We start from the raw sequence: 25,037 nt of genomic DNA, 5'->3' as shown, positions 1-25,037 counted from the left end.
ACAATTTCTGATCGTTTACAAGCAATGGGAAAGATTTTAAAGGAAGGAAAATGGGTGCCACATCAACTGAACAAAAGACAAATGAAAACCGAAAAGTCATCAGTAAAATGTTGCTTCAACGGCACGAAAGAAAGTCTTTTTTGCATCAAATTGTGACTGGCGATGAAAAGTGGATTTATTTTGAGAATACCAAATGGACAAAATCATGTGTTATTCCAGGTCAACCATTAACATCGACTGCAAGGCCAAATCGCTTCAGAAAGAAGACAATGCTCTGCGTTTGGTGGGATCAGGTAGGTGTGATGTATTATGAGCTTCTAAAACAGATGAAACCGTTAATACCTACAATAAATAATCAGTTTGAACCACGCTTTGATCATGAAATGACCAGAATGTGCCAGAAGACACGGCAAAGTAATTTTGCTTCACGATGACACACCATCACACACTTCAAAACTAGTTAAAGACACGTTTAACCCACCCGCTGTATTCACCAGACCTGGCTCCTTCAGATTACCACTTGTTCTGATCCATGTCACATGCGCTTCAAAACATACGAAGAAGTGGAAAATTGGGTCTATGAATGGTTTGCCTCAAAACAAGAAAAGTTCTATTGGGATGGTATCCACAAATTACCTAAAACATGTGGGAAATGTATAGCTAGCAATGAACATTACTTTGAATAAAGCACTTTGGATGTTTCTCTTGAAATTATCATGTTTTCTTTGATTACAAAATCCACCATTATTAACCGGTACACCTAGTATTTATTTATTGCTTTTAAAATGATTTTATAACATATTTATTGAGATATCATTTACATGCAATATAATTCACCCTTTTACTAGTAAAGTGTATAATTCAGTGGTTTTTTTAGTACATTCAGAGTATTATACAACCAGCACCTGTAATTCCAGAACATTCCATCATTCCAAGGGAAAACCCATAAGCAGTGACTTTACTGCTCCCCAAGACCCTCAACTACTCACCCACTTTTGGTCTCTGTGGATTTGCCTGTTCTAGACATTTCACATGAATGAAATCACACACTGTGTGTCTTTTTCACCTGAGATGTCCTGATACCTTTTTAACTTATCACTTTAAAACCTCAAGGTCTATAAAAATAATTCATGAAGGAGAATAAAGAAAGTTTTAGTGGCCTCTTGACCAGAATGTGCCAGAAGACACGGCAAAGTAATTTTGCTTCACGATGACACACCATCACACACTTCAAAACTAGTTAAAGACACGTTTAACCCACCCGCTGTATTCACCAGACCTGGCTCCTTCAGATTACCACTTGTTCTGATCCATGTCACATGCGCTTCAAAACATACGAAGAAGTGGAAAATTGGGTCTATGAATGGTTTGCCTCAAAACAAGAAAAGTTCTATTGGGATGGTATCCACAAATTACCTAAAACATGTGGGAAATGTATAGCTAGCAATGAACATTACTTTTAATAAAGCACTTTGGATGTTTCTCTTGAAATTATCATGTTTTCTTTGATTACAAAATCCGCCATTATTAACCAGTACACCTAGTATTTATTTAATGGTTTTAAAATGATTTTATAACATATTTATTGAGATATCATTTACATGCAATATAATTCACCCTTTTACTAGTAAAGTGTATAATTCAGTGGTTTTTTTAGTACATTCAGAGTATTATACAACCAGCACCTGTAATTCCAGAACATTCCATCATTCCAAGGGAAAACCCATAAGCAGTGACTTTACTGCTCCCCAAGACCCTCAACTACTCACCCACTTTTGGTCTCTGTGGATTTGCCTGTTCTAGACATTTCACATGAATGAAATCACACACTGTGTGTCTTTTTCACCTGAGATGTCCTGATACCTTTTTAACTTATCACTTTAAAACCTCAAGGTCTATGAGAATAATTCATGAAGGAGAATAAAGAAAGTTTTAGTGGCCTCTTACTCAGCAAAGGAGGCTAACCCTGAACTAACACTATAACATAAAATAAAAATGGACATTGACTAAAATTCACAAAAGAAAATAGTAAAAGAAAACCCCATGTATCCATCAACCAGCTTCAACAATTACAATTTTGTCATCTAAATTCATGAACAAATCCCAAGCACCAAAAATAAATTTATGGGGGCAGAGGAAGAGCAGGGGCTTGACTAGAAAAGAGTCCAAGAGAATTTTCTGGAACAATGGGTGAAATAATTGCTATCTTTATAAATCTATGGATTATATGGGTGCAAGCATTTATGGAAATACATAGAGTTGTACACTTTAAGACTGGTGTATTTAAATTTTATGTTTAAAATGCGAAAATATATTGAACTCTAGTTAGTAGGGTTTCTTGCTTTTAAAGTTCGAAATTCTAGAGCTAGAAGATTTCTCTCTGTTGAGAAGGGAGTCACAAATGTAGAGAGAAAGTGTGTGTGTGTGTGTGTGTGTGTGTGTGTGTACACGCACTAACACTAGACTACTGAATGTAGTTTAAGATTTCTGGGGTTTCTCTTTGCTACGAGAATATATCCCACCAAGGATGTTGAGTCAGAACTGTTTTAAAGTCACTTGAAATATTTATTCTCTATATGGTTTGTTTATTTCAATATTTTAAACATTTTTCTTTGTAATTTAATTTCTCAAAATTAAACACATGATTTCAAAGTCAAAACTAAAAAAGAAGGTACATTAGGGGATTATAGCTTCCATCCCTGTTTCCTATCTACATCTCCTTGCTGTTTGTTTGCTTTCCTTAACTACTTTTATTTATTCCAGTTGCTCTTCCATTGTTTCTTTTTCAAAGTGAAACCAGACACAGTGGGTCCCAGGCCCTTGTCACTACTTGAGCCAAATTAGGCAGGGACTCGGACACATACGGGGAGAAACTGGATTGTCCGGCATCAGGGCAGGAACTCGGAGATGGCTTTCTCCCAGACGGGGTGGCCGGAGGGGGCATAGGGGTCATTATTCCTGCTGGGACCTCCCCTGTTGCAAGGCTGACTGGCAGCCATATCTGAATCTCCATCAGCCTGGAATACACTGCTTGCTTCACCCTGGGGATTCCGAGACCCCCACCCCATCCAATTTTCAGCCCCTTCCAAGCTCTTTGCAGCAGCTTTTCCATATGCATGGCCTGTCCTGCCTCAGGCTTCAGACTTTGCTAAAATAAACAAGCTGCAGCATGCCCCAAACCTATCAGTAAAAGGGCCCAAGACCCAGTACTAACACCAACCTGTCTTGCTTCACAGCTGGGCCTTGCCTGGGAACTTCCAATCTCAAAACAAATAGCTGGCATCTGTAGATCTCTCAGTAGCTCCTGCCAGGTGGCCTCAGGTAGTGGCTGACTTTGCACCTCCTTGGAGGCCCTAGAGCCAGTGCACCCAGTAGACAGCTTCAGACCATAGCACATTACAACTCTATACACCCACAAGTGACACACTCCACAGGCAGACTCAGTGAGCACCAAAGCCCCATTGAAGCAAGTCCTGCTCCATAGGGGTATCTCCTGCACAGCTGCTCTTCCACTATAGTTGCAGCTGATTCTCACAGCCAATTGGCCTAGAGGTCAATTCCTCCCAGTGATGCCAACAACAATCAAGGCTCAACTACAAGACTGTGCACACAGCCAACACAGGGGTGCACTTTGGAGAGCTCAGCTCAGGTGACTGTAGAGGCTGAGCCACTAGGCCCTACAGGACACAGACAAAGCAGTTCTACCTAATACATAGAAACAAACTCAGAAAAGCAGCCAAAATGCAGAGACAAAGAAATATGTCAGAAATGAAAGAAATGGAAGCAAGCAAAGTACTGGATACAGAGTTCGAAACCATGCTTACAAGGTTACTCCAGGATCTTGATGAGACTTTCAAGGATCTTAGTGAGAATGTCAAAGACATGCTAAAGTACTGAAATAAAAATAAGTTACAGGGATTCAACAGTAGAGTTGGGGATTCTGAGAATCAAACCAACAATTTGGAATAAGAGGAAGCAAAAAACACCCAATCCGAAGAGCAAAAAGAAAAAAGAATCCAAAAATATGAAGGTAGTGTAAGAAGCTTCTGGGACAACTTCAAGCATACCAACATTCCCACTATGGGGGTGCCAGAAGGAGAAGAGAGAGACAAAGATATTGAAAACCTATTTGAAGAAATGACAGAAAACTTCTCCTACCTGGTGAAAAAAACAGACTTACAAGTCTGAAAAGCACAGCGAGTCCTAAACAAGAAGAACCCAAAGAGGCCCACACCAAGACACATCATAATTACAAGGCCAAAGATTAAAGACAAGGAGAGAATCTTAAAAGCAGCAAGAGGAAAGCAGTCAGTTACCTACAAGGGTGCACCGGTACTGTCAGCTGATTTCTCAACAGAAATTTTGAAGTTAAGAAGGGAGTGGCAAGAAATATTCAAAGTGATGAATAGTAAGGATCTATCACCAATATTACTCTACCTAGCAAAGCTATTATTTAGAATTGAAGAAAAAGCTAAAGGAGTTCATCATCACCAAATCAGAATTACATAAAATGTTGAAGGGTATTCTTTAAGAAGAGGAAGGGGAAGAGAAAGGAGGAGGAGGAGGAGGAGGAGGAGGGGGTGGAGGTGGAGGAGGAGGAGGAAGAGGAAGAGGAGGAAGAGAAGGAGGAGGAGGAGGGAGGAGGGGAGAAGGTGGAGGAAAAGGGAAAGGAAGGAGGGAGGAGGAGAAAGAAGGAGAAGGAGAAGGAGAAGGAGGAGAAGGAGGAGAAGGAGGGGAAGGAGGGGAAGGAGGGGCAGAAGGAGGAGAAGAAGAAGAAGAAGAGTTAAAAATTATGAACTGGCAACAAATACATATCTATCAACAATTGAACCTAAAAATCAAAATAAAAGAACAAGAAATCTAATAAACAAAATAAACTGGTGAATAAAATAAAATCAGAGGCATGGGAGCAAGGAACAGACTGACAAATCTCAGAAGAGGGGAGGAGGAGCAGGAAGAAATTAACCAAAGATCTTACCTCTGGACACAGACATTAGGGTGATGAAGGCCTAGGGCAGGGCAGGAACTGGGTGGAAGGGGGCAACAGGGGAAAAAAGGGGGAATATCTGTAATACTTTCAATAATTAAGATTTTAAAAAAAGAAAGAAAAAAAAGAATGTAGGAAAAGAGCTCAAGCATGTCTGTTATTGTAGACAATTATAATTGCATGAAGCCTATAATACTAAGAGGGTTAAATTGGCCCTGTGTTTTTTTTTTTATTTATCTTTATTGTTACAAGTATTAAAGATATCCCACTCCCCATCCTCCACCCCCCACTGAATCCCTCTACTCTGCTCCCATTCCATCCTCAGGCCTTCACTGCACTATTGTCTGTGTCCGTGGGTTATATATACATTTATGTTAAGTTCTTTAAAACAAAGGTACCTGACCTCTAGTTTTTGTAGGCTCTGGTGCTCAGAGGGAATGAAGATCTTTGACTTTATAAAACAGTCCCTTTATAAAACTACCAAAAAGCTAAAAGTCTGGTTCTCTAATATGTGGTTAAGTTGTTTGGAAAGCTGAGGATAAGGACCTATTAGTTCTAACTTTCCTATGTTTTACATGTGCTTATGTACTGATACAAATTTTTTAGGCTTTCCAAATGTTTTAAGTAAAGCAGCTATTTTTCAAACCTTTATTTGGGCAAACAGTTGAAACTAAAAAACAAATTAGAAAATAAAACAACAATGAAGCAGTAAGTTACAAAATGAGAATGTCCACAAGCTACTGAACAATATGAATTCAGGGTAGAGTGACTGATACAAAAGGCTGTACTTCCTGAGCATTCCAACATGGACAATTAAAAACCTCTTGAGTAAATCTTCTTCTCACTGACGCAGCTGAAAAGTAGGAGGAGCGCTTGGGGAGAGGAAAAGAAAAGAGATGAGAACCAGCAAATCAACAAACATCTCATTAATACTGATGCCTTTTAGTCTGTGCCTTTGTAGAGAACTTTCAAATAATTATAAACTTATAGTAAACATTTCTGTCTGATTAAGTAAAATCTCAATAGTGTTTATTGTGGTCGAATCAGAATTAAAATTACCATATGCCAGCACATATAATCATCGCTCTGGTGGCTGGAAAACTGGCTCGAGGGCATAGAGGGGACATGTTGATGAGGGAAGGCCGTGCTTGGAGAAAGCTGGGTCTTTTTGATCACCTTTACTCCACTTTTACTTCATCACCATTCTCCTGTCTGAGCTTGAACACGGGAATCTGCTGACCATCCTTGAGCTCTAAGAAGACCTCCTGAAGGTGCCACCTGATAGAAACCAAAAGTAATCCAGAAAACACTGGCAAATGACATGGTCAAATGGTCAAAAGGGGGGAAAAAACAGGTGTTTGGAATATTGTCTTAAATTTTGTAAACACTAATTCATGTTATAACGAGGCGAACATAACATTTTCACATCTTATTTATTTTTAAAGAGTAGTTTATTGATTTTTCAAGCGAGAGGGAGGGAGGGAAAGAGGGTGGGAGGTCAGGAGGGGAGAGAGAGAGAGAAAATCAATTAGCTGCCTCCTGCACACCCCATACCCAGGGATCAAGCTGCAACCAGGGCATGTGCCCTTGACCAGGAATCTAACCAGCAACCTCCTGGACCAGAATGATGGTTAGGGTGAGCCACACTGGCTAGGGCTTATGTTTGATTATAGGCTCTCATTATTTAACCAGCACCATTTCAAGGCAAGCTACCAATGAATGACTGATGGGTAAACTGAAGGGGCCTCGGGGAAAAGGAGCACCTTACTCCCCATTTCCTCATTCACTTGGGCCTTCAATTCTTGGCTAGAACCTGGCCAGCTCCTCCACTAATCCCAGACTTTGTAGTCAATGTGCTCATGAGGGGGAGGCACGAGGGGGCGGCCTAACAGCGACCTGCTCATTTTGTGTTAGGGAATTAAAACACATCCTGGCTAAACAGCCAGCATCTCTGAGAGAGCTTCCCTGAGGAAATGAGTGAATACAGCTTTTGGCAACCAGACAAGTAAAGCCAATTAATGGTATGCAAAACTTATATAAAGAATGTGTTGAATGGTTTTGGAATAGGAAGCCATGTCTTTATTTATATGTAATGATTGAGGCAGTAGTGTCAGAAGTGTAAAATTATTGTAGACCTACACTGTAACTGTCAAGTTCTTCATATTCAGCAGAATAAGGAGTAGACAATTTGGTGGATTGCACTGGATAAAATGTCTGGACTAAGAGCCAAAGCACCAGCTTGCTGTCCTGGCTGTAAAGCTTTTCAAGCTTTGAAAAAGTAATTCCTATTACCACAGTTACATAACTACAAATGAAAATGGGAATCAGGATTGTTCCCATCAGGAGGTCCCCTTCCTCCATACACACCCACTTTCCCATAATACCTTTTAAAGGGGGCCTCCCTGGAGGAGATGACATAGAGATGGCCTGCTGACTTGGATCCAGAGACAGGAATCTTCAACTACAAGTGTAAAATGAGAGATATAATTAGATATGTCGCTGTCCTCTCAAGAGATGAAAAAATGATAGAGCTAACCCTATAAAAACCAGTGCTTATCTACAGAATCTGGCTATTTTCTAACTTCAGCCTTCCTGGAGAATCCACCTGGTTTTCTATCTGGCCCCCTCCCAATGTCCTGCCCCACTTTGGATGGTTTGGTGAGGTCAAAGGCAGCCCCCTCTTATTTAGCAAGGAGACCTTATATGCCAAACTCAATACTCTGAGTACTTGCAATGATTACTTAAAAATCCAGTTAGAAAAGAACTACTGATACAAGCAACAATATGGATGAGTATTAACAACATGCTGAGTGAAAAGAGCCTCACCCAACAGGAATTGCATACTCTAGAACAGGCTGAAGTACACTGGGGGGGGGAATATCAGAGAAGTGATTGCCTCTGCTCGGGCTGGCGGATGTGAGAGGGGACCAACTGGAAACAGCATGAGTAAACTATCAGGTGTTGGGAACAGTCCACATCTAGAAAGGAGCTTGAAGGGTACTTGTTAAAATTCATCAAATAAGACACTTAAATTGTACTTTTCACAGACTGTAAATTCTACCTAAAAAAGAAAGAGCCATACACAAATATTAAACTCTAGTTAATGATATATATTCTTATGTGTTTAAAGATCAAGTATGTGGATATTTGAAAATAGTAAGTTGTTCATGGACAAACCTTATTATGGCTAGATGAATAGGTATGGGATAAAGCAAGTAGAGCAAAACACTATTTGTAGAATCCAGGTAGCTACTATGTGAGTTCCGCAGCATACATTCTTTTATTTTTTTCTGTATGTTTAAAACTTTTCACAATAAAGTAGACGGGGGGAAAAAAAGTCCACTGTTTAAAAGGTGAAACTATTACCAGCAAATTGGTACACATTTTAACCTGGACCATAAAGAACAGGTCTTAAGAAAAATGTAAAGGCTCGTTTGGGAAAGACAAGGAAATCTTGGTTAGTTCATCCTCACCAGTCACCCCCCACAGGCTGGGCTCACCCCACATGGACAGGTGCTGCCTGGATGCTGCCATGCCCCGAGCCTAGGGAGTGAGCTTGGGAACCTCAGAGTGAGCTGGTAGGTGTTTACTAATATGCTACTATTTAAAAAATATTGAATGCAATCTTTTGTTTCTCAATGAAAACTAAAGACAATCTGAGCCAAGTGAAGGGGACACAATGTTGTAACAAGGAAACCCATCACAAGGCGCCTCCCAGGGTGCCTTCCTATGCCCAGGTGATAGGCAAAGGTACTTTCATGGGCTGAGAGATGGTGTATCTTATCCACAGCAAACTGTCACCGAGAGAAAGAGTGCTTGGGTACACATATTAGTGTTTTCCAAAATCCTCTTTCATTTATTTAAATACACTTTAAAGACACAGACTTTGGAATGGTGGCTCCACACCCCAAGTCACTCAGAGTGATTCTTCAGAGTTCTACTTTTGGAATCAAGCCACAGCTCTTCTCAGAGGGTTATACAATTAAGCAACAGAGCATACATTGAGCATCTCTGCATGCCAAAAGAAAAACAAAAAAAAGGGATGCATGTGTGATAAAAGGGCAGAAGTAGGATTTTGAAGAACAGCAGAGGGATCAGTGTCTGAACTTCAGGCAGTTGTGCCTCTGGGTGTGATGAGGTACTTTACAAACTTGGTTCTTCACTGCCCAGACTTTGCCAAGAGTAAAGCAGGAGGTCTGATAAGCCAACGTGTTGGTAGTTAGAGACGATTTCACACATATACTTGGGGGGGAAACCCTTCAATATGACAGCTCCTTATGAAAAACTGAAACTTCTCACCTCTGAACAAAATAAAGAAACTCCAAGTAGGGATTTGGGGATAAGATGCCCTGTGTTATATAGAGGCAACCTAATAAATAGCCGATTGTAAAGGAAGTGAAGAACCCTGACAGGATGTCACACATACTGTACAAACTGGAAGAGCAAAGGCTGGGTCGAGAGGAGGCTCTGGGGAGCAGGCTTGAACTCCTGTCACTGCTCTCACAGGGTTCAGCAGCAGCAGAGACCAGTGCCCGGCACCACAGCCGACACCGTCACACAGCCACCGAGGGCCTGGGCTGCGGGCGGGAAGAGCCTCTCAGCAGCAGCCAGATGTGCTAGAAGACTGGGCCAAAGGAAGAGCTGGGCCTGGCCAGCTTTCAGAGAAGGTTCCCACTGAAATTACCTTGGTGTCCCAGTCACTGGATCACCAGATCAGAGAGCTGATGCTGCATCAACCTGCCTTCAGCAAAGGTGCTTGCAGGCTTCTTGAGCATCGCAGCCAGGCCCTGTGCTCTGAGCTGGGAGACACCCTGAATAGCCGGACCCAATCTCTGGCCATTCAGAGTCCTTGTGCTTGCAGGGATCCAGCCAAGTGAACAGAGATGGTGAAACACAGAGGAGCCACACCACATGGTGTGAGGAAGTTGAAGACAATGAAAATAAGGCTAGCAGGCACAGAGCAGGCACTCAATACACGTCCACTCTCTTCCCTTTTCTCCTTGGGGTTCCCTCTCTCACTTAATGGCACCACTGTCTTTCCACTCATCCATGCTAGACATTAGAGCATCATCTCTGACACACCTCTCTCCTGCCACAAAACTGTTACCCAGTCCTATCACCTGGCAACCACCATAGCCTTCATATCCAGCTCTCATTCCTCTAGCCCACAGCTCTGAATCATGCCCACACCACTGTACACCCAGGTGGCCACAATGCTCTCCTAAAGGCTTCCAGTCCCTGGGTATTCCTAATCTGAATGAATTCACCTTGCTTTAAAACCAGACCAAATATTTATCAGAATAGTTGAGCACAAATTGCTACTATAGTTAAGAAAAAAAAAACACAATAAAACTATTTCCATGAAAAATAAAATAAAAACAGTAACAAAAAAATAAACTAGGTCAAAGCATCACACCCTTATTTTCAAAATACTTCAGAGCTCCTGCTGGCCACAGAATCAAGTGTGTGCACCTCACACAGTGAGGCTGCAGCCTTCTAGTTGCCCCCAGTCCACTAACCACTCCACTCACAGCCTTTACTCTAGTATTTGCTTCACCCTGTCTTATTCTGGAATTTTAAACTATAAACTCTCAGAAAGCCTTCTGCATTTCTGTATTCCCCACACAACTTAGAATCACTTTTCTAGCTCAGAATGTACTCAACACAAATGCATTTTATATTCGGCTGAGGTTTAACAGGTAAACTATGAAAGAAGACAAAATAGAGCTGGAAAAAACAGATTGGCATTCCAGACAATCAATGTAAATAAATAAGCTTCAAAACTAAAATTTAAAAAAGTTGTTTACATTTGAATAAGAGTTAACTGGCTGTAGATATATTTCAAGTTTGAAGCTGAAATATGTGGTGGCAAACTACCACTGGTCATTTCTCTATCAGTTCAAAATGGCACTTGAGCAGAAACACTGCATTCCCTGCCACATCAACTGTCCTAAAAAGAAGAAAAATGCACGAGAATAAATTAATCCCCAATTGTTTTTAAAAGGTCCCAAGTAGTACCTCTCCCAAATCCTTACTCCTGCTGCCTCTCGGACTGGGCAGCCCCTCCTATCCTTCAGTAGGCACCTAGCCTAGTTTGCTGGGGAGCACGTTACCTTGGCATCAGCAATGTCCACAAAGTTGTACTTGTCCATGAGCTGGAGATAGTGAGTGTTGAGAGGAGTGCCCAGAGCTTCCAGGGCCTCAGGGTGGCTATGCAGCTGCTCCAATGCCAACTGGTAATAGGAAGCCCTGGAAAAAGCTTCTAAGTGGAAAAGAATTGTTACATTTTTGTTGTCTTTATTGAACTTTATTGAACTTGGCAGACTCTGTAGAAAGTTAAATGATACAATTTATGTACAACATGGAAACAGATACAATTATGAAATTTAGAGATGGAAGAATTAGGGAAAATCTACTCTAAACTGTCCATTTTAAAAACTCCAAAATCAAAGCCTACAAAGTCAGGATCTGTGGGGATGTGGCAGACGATGCTGGGCTAAGTACTTAACCTTTCTGTGCCTCAATTTCTTCATCTCTCATTTCCTGACCTCATTTACTACCTCATTTCTTCATCTAAGGGGTTTGATCAGATCTTCTCTCAAGCTCCTTTTGGTCCTAGAACCATAATTTTCTCAAAGAGACACAGCTGGTTCAAGTTAGAGCTGGGGCCAGAAATCTATGACTGAACTTCCACTAAGATGAAGGTCAGGATAAACCAGCATAAACTAGATCATAACATCATTAACAACAAAACCCTCAGGCCAAGATTATAGAACATTAAAATGCTATTTTTTCAAGTTTACAGATTTATGCTGACATTTCATGTAGGTAAGTTATAACCTGCTCTGTCTCAGGTACCCTTCTTGGCCCAAAGTTTTTGAGGAACCCCAGGAAGCACCTCCCTACAATTGCATGGTACTAGGGAGAGAGCCTCTTGGTCAACTGAAAGAATGGTGGAGGGGACAGTGTGCTTTGTTCGGCTATCTGTTGGTGATTCTAACATCCTGGCAAAAAGCAAAAATGCTGTAGAGTGAGGGTGAAGAGCCAAGCTGAGAAGGCATAGAGGAGCTTCAAAGAAAATCATTCTGAAAAGAAAAAATGCTGCTGCTTCACAACCAGTAGCAATTAAATGACCTTAACTGTCTTGGTTACAACAACTATGGCTTGTCTTTACAAATTCACACTTGAATGCAGTGGACTGGAAGCCACACTGTCAAGATTTTGCCATCCTGGACTCTACTTTTACTTCCTGCTCTCACCAGAGAGTCCCTGCTCAAGGTCCCCTCCTCCACTAAACCAACATCAAAGAATGGCAGGACCAACAGGCTGAGCACACTGGGAAAATAGAGCCCGTTTTCCCCACCTGTGAACCATCTGGTATCTCTCTGTTCTTTACATAATCTCAACCATCTTGGATCTCCTTTGTACACTCTGAAGTGAATGCCCATCTTACTTTTTGCAAGGCTTCTTATGCAGAGAAATTGGGGTCCTTTTGTTAGTATAGGTAGCTACATATTAATAAAGGAAGGGAGCAAAGGGAACCAGACATTAAGAAGCCTAGCAAACTGGGAAGCTGAATCCAATATTGAGCCTGCTTAACTGGAAAGCTATAGCCCCTATTCGCCTATGCCCTGCCACCCTGGCTTTGTCCGGAAGGATGTCCAGAATGATGTCTAGAAGATGCCTGGTCTAAATAGCATATTACCCTTTTATTAGTATAGATATGTCTGTGGGCTTGGGCCTAAACCGGCAGTCGGACATCCCTCTTGCAATCTGGAATCGCTGGCTCCTAACCACTCACCTGCCTGCCAGCCTGGTCACCCCTATCCACCTTTGCCTTGGGCCCACCACCCTAGCTTTATCCGGAAGGACTTCTGGAAGATGTCTGGTCTAATTAGTATATTACCCTTTTATTAGTATAGATTTTGTCAGATATGAGTTTTGCTACCCCAGCTTTTTTTTTTCCATTTGCCTGGAAAAATGTTGCATCCCTTCACTCTCATCCTGTGTGAGTCATTAGTTCTGAGGTGGGTCTCTTGTAGACAGCATATAATTGGGTCATGTTTTTATATCCATTCAGCTAACCTACTAGTACAGTGATGGCGAACCTTTTGAGCTCAGCGTGTCAGAATTTTGAAAACCCTAACTTAACTCTGGTGCTGTGTCACATATAGAAATTTTTGATATTTGCAACCATAGTAAAACAAAGATTTATATTTTTGATATTTATTTTATATATTGAAATGCCATTTAACAAAGAAAAACCAACCAAAAAATGCATGTCATAGGTTCACCATCACTGTACTAGTATGTCTTTTGATTGGACATTTACACTTAAAGTTATTATTGATAGGTACTTATTTATTGCCATTTTAATTCTTTATGCCTATGTTTCTCTCCCTATATATTTCTTCTCATTACAGCAGTCCCTTTAGCATTTCTTGCAGTGCTGGTTTTGTTGGTGATAAACTCCTTTAGCTTTTTTTTGTTTTTTGTTTTCTGGGAAGCTTTTTATATTACCATCTATTTTGAATGATGGCCTTGCTGGATATAATAATCTTGGTTTCAGATCCTTGGTTTTTATTACTTTGAATACTTCATGCCATTCCCTACTGGCCTGTAGTTTCTGATGAGAAATCAGGTGTCTGTCTTAGGGGAGCTCCTTTGTAAGTAACAAATTGCTTTTCTCTTTCTGCCTTTAAGATTTTCTCTTTAATTTTTGGAATTTTAATTATGATGTGTCTGGGCATGGACCTGTTTGGGTCCTTCTTGCTTGGGACTCTGCCTCCTGGATTTGTGACTTTTTTCTTCGCCATGTTAGGCAAGTTTTCTGCCATTATTTCTTCAAAGAAGTTCTCTCTTGCTCACTTTCTTCTCCTTCTGACACTTCTATTATGTGAATTTGTTATGTTTCATGGTATCCCAGCTCCCTTAAGCTGTCCACCTGTTTTTTCCTTGTTTTTTCTTTTTGATTCTCTGATTGATTTTTTTCTCCCAAGTTCTAATTCACTGATCCAATCCTAGGCTTCCCCTAACCCACTGCTTATTCCTTCCACTATGTCCTTTCTTAGTGCTATGTCATTCTTCATAGTTACTATATATTTTATCTTACTGTTGAGCATCTTTGCCATCATTATTCTGAACTCTATGTCTGATAAATTTCTTATCTCCATTTCATTTACCTCTTCTTCTGGAGAATTCTCTTGTTATTTCATTTGGGCCTTGTATTTTTGTCTCCCCATTTTGACTGCCTGTTTGGGTTTGTGTCTCTGTATTAGTGATCTGGTATGAGTCCCAATCGCTAGTGCAGGACAATGTCAGATGCTGTTACTGTACCTGAGTACCCTGTTTGGAGCTATCAGCAATCAACAGCTGGTGGCTACCTCTGTTGGGCTGGATGCCTTTGGAAAGGACCAAGATGTGCACCAGGGTCTGCTTTTCCTAGCCCTGGATTAGAACAGGCAAAGACCCAAAGCCTGCAGAGACCCACCACTGCCCGCAGTCCCAATGACACTCAGTTTTGATTAGCCTCAGGCTATATACCACAGGGTAGGGCAATAGGTCTTCCAATAGGTGGGGCAACTGCTGCCTTCTTCCAAGACAAAAACTTCCTGAATAGCAAAGGTTAACCGGAGAAAGATTCCTCTCCAGTGTGAGGGAATGACTGACCAAAGAAAACCAGGGTGGCTGCACTCCAAGCTCCAACCCCAGAGGCCCCAAACCTGGCTTCTGCTCACACAGCTCCAGGCCACTCTGCCCTCCCTCTGCCAGAGCTCAAGTTGTGTAGCTACACATGAAATTTTGTGGGTTGGCCCTTTAAGAGGTACCTGCATTTCCAGTCTTCTCTCCCTGGCAGAAATAAACCCTGCTTCTTTTCAGATTATGACCTGCTTCTTTTCACAACCAGATGTTATGTGCACGCCTTTCTCAGTTCTGGTGCGCTGGCTGGGAAGCCCAACTGGTTTAGACCCCAGAGTTCTCAGTGGGAACCCTCTACAGCTGAGATATCCGTCAGGAACTTCAGCTGCTGTCTGTGGGAGCCTGGCCAGCCCTTTCATGCCTCCACACTTCCTACCAGTCTCTATGCAGTCTCCACTTTCCATCCTTAGTTATCAGGGTTCTCTCCAGTTAGTCTTCATTGACTTTTCAGAGTCGTTTTTCTATACTTTAGTTGTATTTCCAGTTTGTTCCTGGCAGAGTATCAGTGTAGCTTCCACTTCCTCCATCGCCATTTTGGAATCTCTCTTTTTTTTTTTTTAATTCTCACCCAAGGATACGTTTGTTGGTTGTAGAGAGAGGAAGGGAGAGAGAGAAACATTGATTTCATGCCTCCCGTATGTGCTCCAACTGGGAATCAAAACTGAAACCTATGCCCTTACCAGGAATCACACCTGCAACTTTTTGGTGTATGGGATAACATTCCAACCAACTGAGCCATCTGGCCAGGACTAGAAATCTTTTCTGCTGGCAGTCTTACAGACTCAGAAATTGACTTATGATTAGCAGTGTTCATTAACTGTTGTATTTTTTTTTTCTTCCTTCTATTTTCATAGCTTATATGTCTATGACATTATTTACCAAATGGTTTGTTCACACAGTATGGGCCTCACTTTGAAAGCCCATCTCATCACCACATCTGAAAATGAGACTCAGGTTTGGCTGGATTAACTTATTGTCAGGACTAAATTGTTGTGTCAGTGAAGTATAAAGCAGTCCTACCATATTCACTTGAAACTCTTTCCCTTTTCTGCCCAAGTTGTGCAGACAGAAAAGGCTGCTTCAGAAGGGAAATCTTAGAATGTTCCCTTTAGCCTAATTTCAATTTAAGTATGATAAACAAGAGGGATTCAAACGTGTGACACACCTTTCTCCAGGGAGGCTCCTCCTCCAATTTAATCTGGAACACTCCTTCTATCATCTGGTTCTTACCACTCACCACCCCTTTAGTTGCTATATTTCTCCTCATTTTTGAACTAAGCCTTTTTAACCTTTTTGTCAAATTTGTCACCTCTAGAATAGAATGCCAGCCTGTCCAATAGCGCCATCCTCTAGATATAACATGTGCCGCCTCCCAAGGACAGCAACAGCCTAACCTGGACTTTACAATAACCCCTTTTCCCTGTGTGAGGTCTCCCCCTTTTTGCTCCTTTCTTTCTTTGGCAGATAGGAAGAATCTCTGGGTCTGTGGACCGGCAGCACTATGCTCTCTGACAACAAGAAGATGTTACAAAGATGAGATCTCCATCCATTTACTACCCTTATAAAGTTATAAGGTCCAAGGTTCTTCAGGGGGGAAATATGTTAGTGTAAGTAGCAAGATATTAATAAAGGAAGAGAACAAAGGGAATTAGACATTATGAAGCCTAATAAATTGATAGATTGAATCCAATGTTGGGCCTGCTTCACTAGAAAGCTATAGCTTCACACATTCCCCAGGGAACAATCGATCCATTTCCCCTGGATTACTAGAGGTGGGACAGAACAATAAAGAAGAAATTACTCTGCTGGACGCATGCCTAGTAGAAGCCAAGACTGTACAGGGGGAGGTGATTCTACTATGAGGCATGCACAGAAGGACTAAGATTGAAACCATAAAGACCTGTCCTTCTAGCCTGGAAAGAGGATCAGATTGGATAAGGGACACAGCCCCCAGAAAAAAATCTAGGAAATGGATTGGTTAGGGGGATGAAACCAGCAGAAGCAAAAGATGGGAAAGTTCATAGGTTATTTTAAAAGGGAGCCTTGTCCTTCCCAAGCCCGAGATAATATAACCCAAGCTTATTTAACAAATCTCTTGCGCTCTCTCTCTTGCTTGGTAGCACACACCCCATTTGTTTGGAGTTCTCTCCATAGCAGCCATTCGGCCAGCAGTTGTGCAGACTCCAATCAATGGCAGCATCAGCCAGAGTGCAGCCTGGAACAAACTACGCTAGCTGGATAAGGACAGACATGGCAGAAACTGGACTAAGCTTTGACATGGGACAGAACTTTTGGACACAGGACTTTGTACTGGGCTTAATGAAGATAAGGCTAAACATTTTCATGGCGATGGACAGAGATGAGACACTGGGAACCTGGGGGTTGCCTTCTATTTCTACCCAAATAAATCTTACCACCAGACCTCATCCTCCCACGTGGGTTCATGGAAATGCTATTCTCCTGACACTGCAATTTCCACCAGCAACACTTTTATTTGCACTTGTGGCTCCTAAAAAACTGGGATTATAGGATAAGAAGTAGGCCACAGGAATGGAATGGCGTACTGGTTTCTAAAAACAGTTCTAATCTGCAGAGAGCATGTGAAGTATTTCCTATGATTGAGGAACAGGGGAAGAGAGCTAGGAAGAGGCCATGCCTCAGGCAGTTTGCTGGATACTTACTTTGTGTAAGGTAATACACAAGGGCACAGCCCCCACTAGTCATCACACTGGTATAAAGGATCACTTTTCCCAGAGGCACTTGCGGCATCCTGCTTCCTAGAGCCTTAAAAACAAAAGATTAAAATTTATTGTTACACTCAGGTTTGTGTGAAGGGCTTTGTTGGTCTAGATTGGGCCCAAAAGGAAAGAAAAACAAGGAGGAAGCCTACAAGGAGACAAGGCCATCTTTCCTCCTTTGCTTCCTGTCAGAATGCCAGGGCTGGTTCTGGAGCCAAAGCAAGTGTCCTTCTGAGGGTGGCCCGAATCCAGGACCCATGCTATGGGGGTAGTGGCTGAGCATAGAGCAAGCCTTAGCCCTGCTGTCTTGACAGACAGAACCCCAACTTGTGTGACAAATGCTGCCCGGCCAAAAATCACAGCTACTTTGAGTCATGGTGGCTCCTTTTGTGGCAATAGCTAATCATATAAGCCGTTGAATGGGTAGCCACTGACTGCTTTTCTTTTGTATCTGGAAAAATGTCCTACCCTGGGGATGAGGAATCTGTGGTCATGACTTTCAGGCTGAATGGACAGACAGAGAAGAGTCAACTCAGCCAATTCAGAGTACCATAGCCAACCCTTGCATAACTCCTATCCCCTGAAGGTCTGGGTGGGGCTAAGAGCAACATGTAGGCCTGATGTGGCCAAACCTCCTCATTCTCAGAGACCATTCAACCTGACTCAAAGCTGTAAAATACTCAACCATAAAACAGAGCAGTATATGGGTTTATATCAGGGGTTATAATTCAAAAGCCCAAAGGGCTAGAAAATGTCACACAAATGAGAGCAGACATGTGGGCCAAGTCGGAATGAGTCTTCCAATTTTTTCAAATGGTTTTTCCTGTGAAATTGCCTAAATTCTAAAATTTTATAACCAATTTAAAAAAACAAAACTAACAAAATACATCTGTGATTCAGATTCTTTCTGTGGCTTCTAGTTTGCCGTGACTGCCCAAGCAGCATGCGGACACCCTTACCCTAGGTGAGAAAAATTTATCTTTGTCTGTCTTGGCTGACATTTTGAGAGAGAGAGAGAGAGAGAGAGAGAGATTGGTTGATTGATTGATTAATTGATTTTTGAGCTGACATGGAAATTCCAAGTTTAGGTAAAGGAAAAAATGACCATAAGTATTTATGTCCTGAACACTTAACCTTAGATTTTATGAGCTTCTTTAGAAAACAAAGCCTTTATGTGGCCTAATGGAGTGGGAGGCATTACAGTGTAGAACTGGGTATAATGCTGAATCTGTGAGTTAAGGTAAACACATTCTTACTGTCTGCTTCTCTGATTTCTGGAATATGGAGAGTAATAACAACTGTTTACCTATTATTTCCAGAAATGTGACAGTAAATAAATCCATAAGAAGGCCTGTTGGAAAAAGTTCCTCAAGTGAATATTCTTTCTGGAAACCAACAATTAAACAGACCCTTAAGTAGTGCTAAAATTGACTAGTTTCATACAGAAATAACCTTGAATCCAGGTTTATGTATATAAAGAATTTTGATCAACTTATAAAATGAGGCAAGGTAAAGTTTTCACTTATCCATGTATTATATAGTTTTGTTTAACTAAGAAAAGGCAGCTGAAACCTCAAATAAATGTACAAAAACTGCTGTAAGAGTTTCAGCTGGTGCAATATAGCATGCAAGAATATTTATCAAAGTTTAACGTAAAGTCAATTAAAGTAATGTAATCTGGAAATAAACATTTAGTCTAATAATGAAAATGGTCAAAACATCTCCAAAGAATGCATTAGACAGATCTTGCCTAATTTGAAAGCGCCCTCAACCGAGTAGGACAATGAGCAAGAACTCTGCAGAGTTCCTCACAAGACTGTAGTTCCTAAAGTTAGCAGGAGGCATGGAATAGAAGACATCCTGAAACATTGCAGAGAACAGCCACCCCATCCTTCATGTGCAGTTACAACCACAAGTGAAAATGAATGACCAGGAGGAACCCACAGCTATTCAGGCAGCAATTTTCATCTACTGTCTAACTTCAGGGTGCCCTGGAGGATTCTAGTGGGGAACCTGGCCAGGAACATTCATTACCTTTTGCCACTTTGTAACACGGCTTTCTTGAAAATCATCAAAGGAAATTTGCCCTGCAATTAGAAAATGATTTACATTAAAATCACTTTTTCAAACCCAATTCTCTCTGGTGTCTAATTTTATAGAGTCAAGATTTATTACCAATCCAAGCCTTAGAACGTGAACATGAAGTTAAGTTTAACCTCTAAAACAAGCCCTGTCTATAAAGGGCCCTAGTTTTCCCCTTTCTCTTCTGCCCTTAAGGAAGAAAATCCAAAACCAGCAACCAGAAAACTGATGTGGGCAGGGAGGGCGCACTGCAGCGGCAGTGAGCATGTGACCTCAGTGCACACCATCATGGGCCTGTGAGCAGCCCACCGAAACAAGATGCCATCAATATAAGCTGTACACCATGGATTAAAAACAGCTTTTCAGGGTTAAGTAGAAATAAATATATACATAACCTTTAATAATATTGATAATTATAGTGAATATTTGTATCTCTTACTTAGGTGCCTGGTATTATTGTAAGCCCTGTACATATAATACTTCATTTAATTCTCATAACGATCCCACGAAGTAGGAACCATTGGTATCATCTCCAGAGAGGTTAAGTAACATACCTCACGTCACACAAATAGCGTGTAAGTGGTAGAACTGGGATTCAGACCCAGGTGGTCTATCTCCAGGGACTGTGCTTTCAACCATGATATACTGACTTTAAGATACCCACTGATTTCAGAAATACTGAAATGTCAAAAAAAAATCATGTGTCTCTGAATTACAATATATTCGTAACATTCAGTGCAAAAGCCTTGTCAGGTATGCCCTCCCTGCTATTTTACCGACAAGAATGTGGCATGTATATGTACCTTTATTCTTTCTTTTGCTTTTGGTTGTTGCGGGCTTTCAAACAGTGATGAGGGGAATCCAGATAATTCACTATAATTACAACACAAATAGGACCACGAGATACAACTGTGCAACTGGGCATGTCACAACCCTACCAGGGTGCCACCCACAGAGTAAACAAGTTAGACTCATATACAAATGCGGCAAAAAGTAGGTTTACAGTCGTGAGTAGGGGCAACACAGAGTTTACGCTTGTATTATTACTTATTAATGTATTATTTTCCATATGGACAACTGTAGCCTACTTTTGCCCCACCCTGTATTTATTAAGATGGTTTTCTAACAATTGGAAGTTCTCTGAAGTATCTTGAAGAAGGGGAGGGTGCCTTTTCCTAATTTGCACAAAGGTGCCTAGAGGCAAGCAGAAGCCTGGTTAGTGTGACCAGAGGGTGTACCAGGAGAGGAAGCAACACCAAGGACGTGGTCAGCCCTGTCTGGAGATCAGCAAAGGAAACTGACTCCGAGTAAGAGGAAGGTGAAGGAGTGGGAGAAGGGCTTCAGATCCATAAAAACAGCAAGCAAAGGCCGCGCGGCAGAAACAAGAGCTGCGGCACTGTGGAGAACTGGTGGGGAGCCACAGGAAGTGGGCCAGCAAATGGAGGCTGTCACTGCCATGAATGGCCGTCTACCCTGCTGGACTCCACTGTGTATTATTTTGTATTGTATTACTCCTGGCATTGGGCTATGTCTTACCAGCTGAGTCTATCAAAGTGAATTATTTTCTCTACACTACCCCGCCAAATTGCCAAAACCATGGTTCATCTTAATATGCTAGAAGCAGGCACATAGGCAGGTGAAGTAAAGTGTTACCATTGTTAGCTAATTACTAAAAGAAAGAGAGCAAAGGGAAGGCCAAACATTGTTACCCACACTCAGCTGGGAAGCAAAGGCCTGTTTGCTTCACCGGGAAGCTACAGCTTCACACCCCAAGAAATTGTGGCATTATTCCTCCAAGGGGATTAACACCCCTCCCTTCCCCAGTCCTGTACTGGATTGTGTGTATGGGAGACGGGGACAGGAGGAGATTAAGACATACTCAATAAGTCCAAATGGCCGAGGGGGAGGTTCTGGATCATGGAGGCTTGTCGGTCTAACCCAGGAAAAAGATAATTGGTTAGGGGGTGGACCCCAATGCAAGCCTATGAAATCTTGGGAAGATATTTGGTTATTTTGAAAAGGCTTCTGGTTAAAACCCAGGAGAACAAAGCTCTCGCTCTCTAACTCCAGACCTGTGCTCACCCCTGACCCATGCTCCCCCCACCCAAGCGCTCACCTGTTCTCTCCATAGCCATATGGCCTTAGCAGCCGCATGGCCAATGCCTCAAGCAGGCTCCAGGCAGGAGCCTGGGTACAGCAGCAAAGCAACAAACTGCAGCTGGGAACACAAGTTAAACTCACCAAATGCGGGACTGGGACTAAGCTTTAATATGGCGCAGAATCTCTAGACATTGACTCTACGGTACATACACAACTTGAAAAATCATAGCAAGGTTAACAGTACTAAACAGAATAACACGTTGTAACTGCTAATTTATAGATTTATTTTACTCCCAAACTTGCTGTCTGCTCATAGGATCTATATGAAATATAATATGCACATAACCTTAATAGTCATTCTATTTATAACTCACTACTAGCAACAGGAAGAACATATAAACATATATATAACAACAGCTAGAAGTAAGTCTGATGCTTAGATCATAATTTTTTTCTTAGATGCTCCTGTCTTAGTTCCCAGAAATGTGCACCTTTACATTCTATTCAGTGTGTCTGCATGGCTGCTTTTGCTTTCCATTGGATGTCAGTGGAGCTCTTAGAACCAATGGTATCCCAAAATATTAACTGCTGAGGTTTAATACTTAAGAAAAATTTATTTTTTGTGTCCTTACTTTATAAATAACTTTCCTCAGAATTTGGGATTCAAATAAACACAAATTTCCTGAGAAATGCTAGGAATGTTTTCCCTTATGTAAGTGCTACTTTATTCAGAAATTATCTGCTTTGTGTCCCATGGTGAATGGCATCCATTGGGAGAAATACATCTCAGCAATAGTCATCCTATTTTCTCAGCCTATATCCCAATTTCTAGAGCTACCTGGTATTGCCGGTTCTTGGCTTTTTTGAGGATTTATAAGGCAAATATGATTGGTTTCAGCTTTTCCCTCTGCCAACTTAGGTTGACCATGAGTCTTGGGAATCTAAATTAATTTCCACTCATTCTTGGGCTATTTAGTTTTCTAAATTGTATTGCTATTGTCTCCTTTCCTGAAGTTCTTGTCCTTTTGGGTTTTCACTGTAGCTTTAGCGGGGTTTCAATAGTGAGCAAGATTAGAAAAGTCAATGTACCATCTTTTTAAATAGATTTAAGAGTCAAATATTAATTCTTAGTAAACTGTCCAGTTTTTCTGAAGTGAAAATTTAAAGCAATTGTTTTCCAACTGACAAGAAGCATCACAATATTTACTGACTTTACTGAGGTGACACTGGTTAATAAAATTATATAGGTTTCAAGTGTACAATTCTATAGTACATTATCTCTATATTGTACTGTGTGTTCACTACCCAAAGTCTCCCTCCGTCACCATTTATCCCCTCTTTAACCTCTTCTACCTGCCCCCACCAAGTCAATCTACCATCTCAATCCCAAAGGAGTTGTTAAAACAAGTATCTTAAGTGATTCAGATACAGGTGGTCCCAAAATTACACCTTCAAACACTGAACTAGTAGATCATCAGTAGAAAGTGCCCAGAATAGTAAATATAACTATAAATAGTAAAAGAAGCTGAGGATGTTTAAAAGAAAATTCTGGGAGCTACAACAGCTACTTCATTAGCTAAAAGGTTAATGGGGTAAGAGAAGTTAGGCTTGTTCTCTATGCTTCCACAGAAAATGAGAGCCAGTATGTGGAACTGCAGGCCAGAGATTAGGTAAAATTGAGAAGAATTTCTTAGCAGAAAAAACTATCCCAAGAAGGAAGGAATGAGCTGCCTTGGGAACCAACAGACTCAAGAACAGGCTGCACAGCATCTAAGCCCTGGATAGTTTTGTGATCCAACTAGTTGCTGAGGCAATGTTAACACATGAAAAACAAAATTAACAAATAATTAAATGCTAGATGGGTGGTATTATAGAAATAAAGTCATTTTAGGCATACTGAGTGAAAGCTACCAAATATAAAGGTAATAACTGCCTGGTCCTAAATTTTCTTTTCTCAGTTGGAATATAATTTTGGTCCACACAGACCACACTCATGTGCATTTATCCCTTGATTTACTATGAGTAGTTGAAAAGTGATGAGTTCCTGCTATGAAAATGTCCCTCTGAGCCACAAACTTAATTATTAAGGATCTTGTCCTTTCCTAAAGTACATGTTGGCTTAAAAACAGGTCTCCTGGCATCTATTCTCCTCACCTCCTCCAATCAAGGAACAGAGAGGACACCAGATAAGATGGAGCATAGTGAACAAGGGAAAAGAGACAAGATATGAGGCTTTAGCAGAAAGCAGTGAGGCCATATCACAGGTTGGGAGAAGGGAGGAATGTGGTGGGTCAAGTTAAATATTTCAGGCTTATTTTAAGTATTATGTAAATAGTAGAAGAGTTTCAAGCAGCAAATCAACATGATCAGATTTTACATCTTTTTTAAAAAATATATATATTTTTATTGATTTCAGAGAGGAAAGGAGAGGGATTGAGAGAGATAGAAACATCGATGAGAGAGAATCATCGATTGGTTGCCTCCTGCACACCCCACACTGGGGACTGAGCCCACAACTCAGGCATATGCCCTGACCCCGGAAATCTAACCGTGACCTCCTGGTTCATAGGTCAACTCTCAACTACTGAGCTATGCTGGTAGGGCGGATTTTATATCTTTTAAAATAGCTTTTAAAAGGGAACCCTTGTGTGGTGTTGGTGGAAATGCAGATTGATGCAGCCACTGTGGAAAGCAGTATGGAGTTACCTCAAAAAACTAAAAATGGAACTGCTTTATGACCCAGAAATTCCACTTCTGGGAATTTATCTGAAGAAACCCATAACACTAATTCAGACGAATATAAGCACCCCTATTTTCACTGCAGCAATATTTACAATAGCCTAGATATGGAAGCAGCCCAAGTGCCCATCAGTAGATGAGTGGATAAAATAGCTATGGTACATTTACACAATGGAATACTACTCAACTATAAAAAGGATGGACCTGGAGAACATTATGTTAAGTGAAATAAATAAGCCAGGGGGAGAAACCAAGATGGCGGCATAGGTTAACGCCGGAGTTTGCTGCCTCGAACAACCACTTCAAAAATACAACTAAAAGACGGAACAGACATCACCCAGAACCACAGGAAGGCTGGCTGAGTGGAAATCCTACAACTAGAAGGAAAGAGAAATCCATACCAAGACTCAGAGGAGGCGCAGTGCGGAGGTGAAATACTAAGGTGCGGAGTGCGTGTGGAGCGGGCCGGTGGTGGAGGGTGCGGTTGTTGTTTTCAATCGGGAGGGAGTTTCAGACTCTGAGCTCCAGATCTGGACGAGTCTCTAGGGACCCAGACTCAAACGGGAGAAGCGGGAAGGCAGCTTTCTCTCCGAGGTTTGCAGCAGTTGCAGAGCCGCTGGGGACGGAACTGAGAGCAGCCATAACTGCTCGCTCCGCCCGCCCTGTAGATCCCCTGGGACCCGCCCCGCCCA

General features: G+C 41.5%; 1 protein-coding gene and 1 pseudogene across 5 annotated transcripts in view; both read right to left on the bottom strand.

The window, feature by feature from the left end:
• LOC102263563 overlaps positions 1 to 6,117 on the bottom strand; it is a 79,224-nt pseudogene extending 73,107 nt beyond the window's left edge.
• LOC102263861 (cytochrome c oxidase assembly factor 1 homolog) overlaps positions 5,148 to 25,037 on the bottom strand; it is a 23,132-nt gene continuing 3,242 nt past the window's right edge. Inside the window, exons 1-7 of one of the 5 annotated variants that reach the window (XM_014533719.1) lie at positions 21,623 to 21,713; positions 21,386 to 21,439; positions 19,459 to 19,511; positions 17,368 to 17,470; positions 11,101 to 11,246; positions 7,372 to 7,448; positions 5,148 to 6,265 (exon numbers count right to left, since the gene is read on the bottom strand). In XM_014533719.1, coding sequence (XP_014389205.1) covers positions 6,166 to 6,265; positions 7,372 to 7,448; positions 11,101 to 11,246; positions 17,368 to 17,470; positions 19,459 to 19,511; positions 21,386 to 21,439; positions 21,623 to 21,641 — 552 coding nt within the window. In that variant the 5' untranslated portion in view covers positions 21,642 to 21,713 and the 3' untranslated portion in view covers positions 5,148 to 6,165. The other 4 variants (XM_014533718.1, XM_014533721.1, XM_014533720.1 and 1 more) reach the window with 4 other exon arrangements.

This window comes from Myotis brandtii, unplaced genomic scaffold (genome assembly GCF_000412655.1).
Source record: "Myotis brandtii unplaced genomic scaffold, ASM41265v1 scaffold1227, whole genome shotgun sequence".
Lineage (NCBI taxonomy): Eukaryota > Metazoa > Chordata > Mammalia > Chiroptera > Vespertilionidae > Myotis > Myotis brandtii.
Note: the sequence above shows the minus strand (reverse complement) of the source record. Positions and strands in the feature narration are given on the sequence as shown.